This window comes from Adiantum capillus-veneris, chromosome 8 (assembly GCF_014529385.1).
Source record: "Adiantum capillus-veneris isolate H3 chromosome 8, ASM1452938v2, whole genome shotgun sequence".
NCBI lineage: Eukaryota > Viridiplantae > Streptophyta > Polypodiopsida > Polypodiales > Pteridaceae > Adiantum > Adiantum capillus-veneris.
In genome coordinates this window covers 67458596-67465090 of record NC_140938.1, presented here as the reverse complement: position 1 = coordinate 67465090, position 6495 = coordinate 67458596, and the positions used below count along the sequence as shown (strand labels likewise).

The window sequence follows — 6495 nt, the reverse complement described above, 5'->3', positions numbered from 1 at the left end:
TGCATGAAGCTTTCATCTTCATTGCACTAGCTAGTCTTGAAGGAACACAAAGAATTGTATTGTACAATGTCTCTCTTGATGGGAGAAACCATAATACAAACCCTTTTGGAGGGGGGACCGGCTCCATGCAAATCCGGTCCTCAACTGTTGTCATTAGCTTAATTTCTCTCTCTTTTGAAAGTATTGTCGATGCTATCTAACTAGGTGTTATGCTTTTTGTTGCTCTCTTCACCCAAGCACTCTTGTAATTCTCATTAGGAATCTATTCTAATGAAATGCCCACTATGTTCATGCTCATTTCCGCTACACACAAGTTATTAGGCCATTAAATGTTACAATTTGAGTGCTGATGAGGAGGGCATGACTACCTGAATTCTTTCCTCCAAGGAATAGATCAGTCTTGAAGAAATCAATGTTCCATGTTCTTTGGACCCACTTGCATATTTTCCTTGCTAGGCTGTTGATAGTTGGGCAATCCATAAAGAGGTGGGCTAGATCTTCACTAGTGAACCTGCACCCCAAGCATCGATCTGACCCAATCCCTCTCTCCTGAATCTTCACCCCCATCGGTAGAGCACCCCAGATTACCTTCCATAAAAATACCTTCATGTGCAGCGGAACCTTAGGCTTCCAGATGTTCTCCATTACTTGCTCCCACCTTTCCTCCGGCCCCGGCCATTGTTTTTTCCATATCTTGTTAAGGGGGCTAGACCAATTCCTTGTTATATTAAGTGTTGGGGACTCACTAATTAAAGGGTATTCCTAATGGATTCAAAAGGTATTCCTAATTCAAAGATTCCCTCAATAACAATAAAAACGAAGCGCTAGTTTATAGCGTGTAGCACAACGGGCAATGACAAAGCATGTGGATTTGCAACAATGTCAGCTAGATGTGAGAAAGACGGATACAACTTTGAGAGAGAGAGAGAGAGAGGGGGGGACACTTTAAACCAAAAAAAAAAGATAAAGGGAACATAAAGGAGAAGAGAAACACAAATATACAATGTGAAGTCGAACACCTCTTTATATAGACACAAATGGCAAGAAACAACCATATCCAAATTTCTGCAAATGCAGCAAATTGGCAAAATTCAGATACCTAAAACATGCATGTGCCAAAGTTTTGCGTTTGAAACAGTCTTTGAATCCACAACTGCATTAAGAAAATTTTGCCCACACTTGTCATATAAAGTGAGCTTATACAGCCCACAACACAAAATGCCAGATGCAACTATTTGATCACCGAAACTGAGATCATGTACGATACATCTGTCAACTTAGAAAATGATTTTTTATTTCACGTATGTAAATATTCATTTGATTCTCCCAGATAATTGAAATAGTGTAATCCTGTGGGCGGGGGCCAACAAACTTTTGCCATGTCATTCTTGCACACGTCCGGGCGGACGTGTGTGACACAGGCCTAGGTACAGCCTTTGCCCAGGCCCAAAACGGGCCTTCAAAACTAAACCCTTGAGAACCCAATTCTGTTGAAAATCTTGACGGTTTTAGGGTTGCAAGCTTGTGCTGCCTGCCATGGCCGACTGGAATCGATCACCTGCGAAGCGCTCCTACTCACGCTACGAGAACGAAAGAGAGAAGGATGAGAGAGACAGCAGAGATGAAAGAGACAGCAGAGAAGATCGTGACGAGAGAAGGCCCAAGCGAAGGCGCTCAGAGCCCGACTCCTCGTCTTCTCCAGACATTGAGTATCGCGTTCTCTGCCCAGTTGCCAAAATTGGCAGCGTTATTGGCAAAGGGGGCAGTATTATCAAGTCCCTGCGAGAGGCTAGTCAGGCCAAGATCAAGGTCGAAGATGTGATTCATGGTGCTGATGAGCGTATCATCTACATCACCTCTTCGGCAAGTAAGGATCTCGATAGCAGAGAGTCACGTCGTGACCAAGATGACAGGTTTGACATGCTTTGTCCTGCTCAAGATGCCCTTTTCCGGATCTTCACCTGCATGACTGAGCGTGACGATTCAGAGAATGGGTCACATGAGGAGGAGGATGAGCCACCTGTTCATGTCACTGTGCGTCTCCTTGTTTCTGACAGCCAGGTCGGCTGCCTGATTGGTAAGGGTGGCCGCATCATTGAACAGATGCGCAAGGATATCAATGCCCAGATCCGCGTACTTCCCAAAGCAAGCCTGCCTCCCTGTGCCTTCCCCAACGACGAGCTGGTCCAAGTAAGGGCACACAAAATACCCTCATCTTAACCCTGTTTCCTTGCTACCATTTTATTCCTTGTTTTGTGCACCTCAATCTAAGATGTCATGTTGTCTAGATCTTGTTGAAATTGCCTCATCTGCGGGTTTGAAATCTCTGAGCACCGATCTAATCTTGCTTGATTAAGTTTAGCCCACTTCCAAAATACCAGTGATCTGACACCAGCTTAGTAGTTAAGTACTGGACATGACTACTTAATGGTACTGTTCCAAATTGACCAAGGTCGTTCCAATCTTCAGCAAGTCTCTAGCTCTGTCGAATGCATGGACCCAATCCCATAAAGATTTTTTGCATTTCTCCCATTAGCTTCAGCAGCAAATGTCTCCTGAGTCTAAGGTGTTTATAAGCCACGTTTAAGGTGCCCACCTTCTTCATCAAAGCGATTGATCCCAAATTTCTACATTGACAACATGAGACTCTTTTGTGGTAGAGAAATCTGTATAGCAAGTACTGCACGTCTGACAAAACCTGAGAATTATGGAGACAAGCCTAGCACTCTCCCCGGATGGTAAACTCTGGATCCAAGAGCATATCCCATATCATGGTTTTGTGGTAGAAGCAGTTCAGCGAAATGCCAATAGACCTCTTCAGGTAGCCTCTGCATCAGTTGAGCAGTAAAGACCTGTTCGAAACTCATGAAACCCTTACTGATTCACACCTTCATAGAAGCCTTACTAGAAGCTGTCTCCTAAGTGCAAGAAATGTTCCAGATTTCTGATATACAGGAATCATATTCCGCTTGCATTTTGGTTGGGGTTTAAGGTGGGTGGGGTGCTGTGGGAGCTTATTAAGGGCATCCCAAATTTTGCAGGAAGAGCTAGAGAACTCAGGCATCTCTGCACAGATGGAGCATGGTCCCCTTGTTTCACTACTCAGTTTATGAGACTGCTTGTTTAGGATTAGGGATGTTTTATTCTCCTTGGTATGCCTCATCTTGATGGTTGTTGAAGGTGCCATCCTCCTCTACACCTTGGCCGTGATAAACCTGTCAAGTTCTCCTGTTCCCATTTCTGTTCATCACCTTTCTGGAGTCCATTAATAGGATATCATGTCCACTCTTGCAGCTATCGGGAACCCCTGCTCTTGTTAAGGAAGCCCTCTATGCAGTTTCAACCAAGCTTTTTGAGAATCCTGTTCGAGAGAGACCACATCGGCCTTCTGGAGTTTCACATGGGCCTTCTGGAGTTTCACATGGTGCAGCCTCTTATCCCACAGGTGGAGTGCACTCATTCCATGGCCCTGGCTCCTTGTACGGTATGGGTCAGTATGGTCGCTCTACTTCATATCCAGTGCGAAGCAGCAGATCTGAGGGCCCTCTTGAAGAAGAATTTATGGTGTGTGTGCTATGCCCTAATGATAAGATTGGAAGTGTGATTGGGAAGGGTGGAAGCATTATTCGCAAGCTTCGTGAAGAATCTGGTGCAAAGATCAGAGTTTGTGATCAAGTTGGAGACGCTGATGAGCGAGTTATACAGATATCTGCAATGGAGGTTAGTTCCATTTCTTAATAAGGTTTTGGTCTGTTGGGTCTGTCCCCTGCTGAATAATTTTTTGGTGATGGTTGGTTTTCCAGTATCTTGACAGCTATGCATCGCCGACGCTCGAAGCTGTGATGCAAGTGTTTAAGCGTCTTGCCGAGATAGCTGCTGATCGGGATGGTAGGCATGCCATTTTCTCCATCAGGTTATTGGTTCGTGCCAACCAGATAGGCTGCTTGTTAGGGAAAGGTGGTCAAATTATTAGTGAGATGCGAAAGACTAGTAGGGCAAATATTCGAATTCCTCCGAAGGAGGAGCTTCCCAGCTGTGCAGATGATAATAGTGAACTTGTACAGGTACATACTCTTTGTGGACTGTTAGTAGAAATCACGATAGTAACTCAATAAGCAGACCTCTTATGGTCATGTCAGGGTTGATTTTTGGTGGGCCCTTTCACATGATTTTCGGCTTTTTGTCCTCTTTTCATGGTTAAAAATGTGAGCTGTCTTACGAAAAATATGCCAAAGTAGCCCAAAATATGTAAAATTTCAAAACTTCGAAAAACAAGGGTGCCTGTCAAAAATCACCTGATTATACGTGTGCGTGTGTGTGTGTGTGTCTGTGTGTATGGATACCTGGTTTTTACACGTACCGTTGGACACTGATGATGTGATTAGGGATGGTATGGTAACTCTCAACACTGCGCTTGATGTAGCTGATGATAGTAATGTCTTGTGGGTGACCTCCACGACTATTATTTGCATTTTTCTTTTAAGGTGCATGTGGTGTTTCCCTGGTTTCTTCTAGGTATGTGCTTGTAATAGAACGCTGGATGTAGCAAACGATATTTATAGTAGCTTCTTTTGTACTTGTATGTTTTATTTTCCAGACGTTTGCTACGGTCTTGATTTTCAATTAAATCTATATTTAAGGGATTCTAAGGAAATTTGGGTTGCGCATGATTCAAGGCAAGGCTTGAAAAAGGACCCGAGTCATACGTTTGAAAAGACTAGTATATCTGTGTGTTTGTATGCTATATATGAATGAATTTCATTTTTCTGAACAGGTTTCTGGGGAGTCAGGTCTGGTTGAGGCTGCGCTGGTTCAGGTCCTTACAAGGCTACGCACAAATCTTTTCTCTGGACGGGGGGGAGGACAGGGTTCTCAGCATGGGAGTGCACCAGCATACAGTGGCAGAGAACATAGAGAAGAGCCAGTTTCTCCTGTTGGTTACTCTCATGACTATGGAAACTACAGTTCGTCACCTCGTGGTTCAAGGGATTCCCGGCGCAGGCCAAGATGAGATCTACAACTTCTTGTTTACTTATCGGTCACTTTTAAAGACTGCTTTTGATGAGCTAGTATCCTGTGGGAGCATCTGGTGCCAGGCGATACGTACGGTTTGTCTAGCTTGGTAGCGCTACACGTTCTATTATTGGGCTTTGAAGGCCTGGTGTTGACGGTCTAGTCTCTTTTTGCAGGAAATAAGCGCTAATTGATACAAATATGACTGCCTAAACTCTGTTTTATGCTTTTGGTTTTTTAATCGTTCTTTAAAAATGTTTGAATTATGCTCTTGTGAGTTGCTCTCTTTGATCACTAGGTTTTAATTGTAGATGTATGTTACATACTGCAAGGTGTTGAACATATAATGGCTCAGTTTCTTTTGCTTGTGCTCTTTTTGCCCTTGAGTTTTGGGTTTTCTGTACAAGGCCTTACTACTTATTAAAGCTAGGGAGCAATTGTATACTGGTGGATAAAGCTTGTTGGTTAGTGCTGCATGGCAAGTCCATGATATCAAACTTGTTTTCCTCCAATTTCTTGTCGGAGAGATTAACTTAGCATGGTCTTTTGTATGTGTAGGCCACTTGTTAGAGAGTTGGACATATTTTTTTTCCTGCACTCTTTTTCCTCCCCTTATATTGTGAATTTTCACCTGCCTTTTTTGTTCTGTCCTTGTCTCCATTCGGCTTATGGTTTGCTCCCTTTAAGGGCCTTGTCTCATTGTCTTTCATGGTTTGTGGCAGTTCATGCCTTTGTGTTTTGTGCTGGTATTGCAGGCATGAAGGTGTGAAGTCTAGGCACCACTTAGTTAAATCCTTCTTTGAAAAACAACCTATGTTTCGAATTTTGTATGCCAATTGAAAATTGAAATGATATCCGTAGGCAAGAGAGCTTTATTTCCTAAGGCTTAAATTTTTTTTAATATATATTCACCGTCTTTATAGTGCAAGTACACTCTAAACAGAAGAAATCTCTGAAGCGAAAATAGAAGAAAAACACTTATGTATCAATGTGCACTCAACCTTCTCTCGTTAAATCATCACTAAAAGTCCTTACTTTTCATGTATTGCGCCTGGAGCTAACTCTTCAATTATGCACTAAAGATGATTTAAAAGGCTTTTTAATATAGAAAAAAGGGCTCTCTCAATGTACGTAGACATGTAAGCTTCTCTTATTGTCTTGTGCATTTTGGCACTCTTCTACTCTTGTAGCCCCCTAAAGCATTTAGAGCATGCACCACTGGTCTGGGTAGTTCAGAGTGTGCCTGGTGGAGGTTGAATATTGGAAGAGGCTACAAAGGCTTTATAAACATTATAATGAGGATTTTGTGTGTGTAGAACTTGGCTTGCTCAGGAAACTACTTCGTGCAAACTATAGCTCACCATATACAGCCTCGTGTTCATGTTCCAAAGTTTTGAAAGGCCTGTAACCACCCTTGCTGCTAGTAGCTCTGCCCACTTTGTGATATGAAGGTGTGGAAGGTTTAAATAAGAATTCTACCCA

General features: G+C 43.0%; 1 protein-coding gene across 1 annotated transcript; it reads left to right on the top strand.

The window, feature by feature from the left end:
- The first annotated feature begins 1472 nt into the window (after positions 1-1472).
- LOC147452290 (RNA-binding KH domain-containing protein RCF3-like) lies at positions 1473-5279 on the top strand. The gene is made up of 4 exons (XM_086518046.1): positions 1473-2190; positions 3295-3720; positions 3804-4064; positions 4775-5279. The coding sequence occupies exons 1-4, from the start codon at positions 1537-1539 to the stop codon at positions 5009-5011; spliced, it is 1578 nt and encodes a 525-aa protein (XP_086374172.1). The 5' UTR covers positions 1473-1536; the 3' UTR covers positions 5012-5279.
- The last annotated feature ends 1216 nt before the right edge of the window (positions 5280-6495 follow it).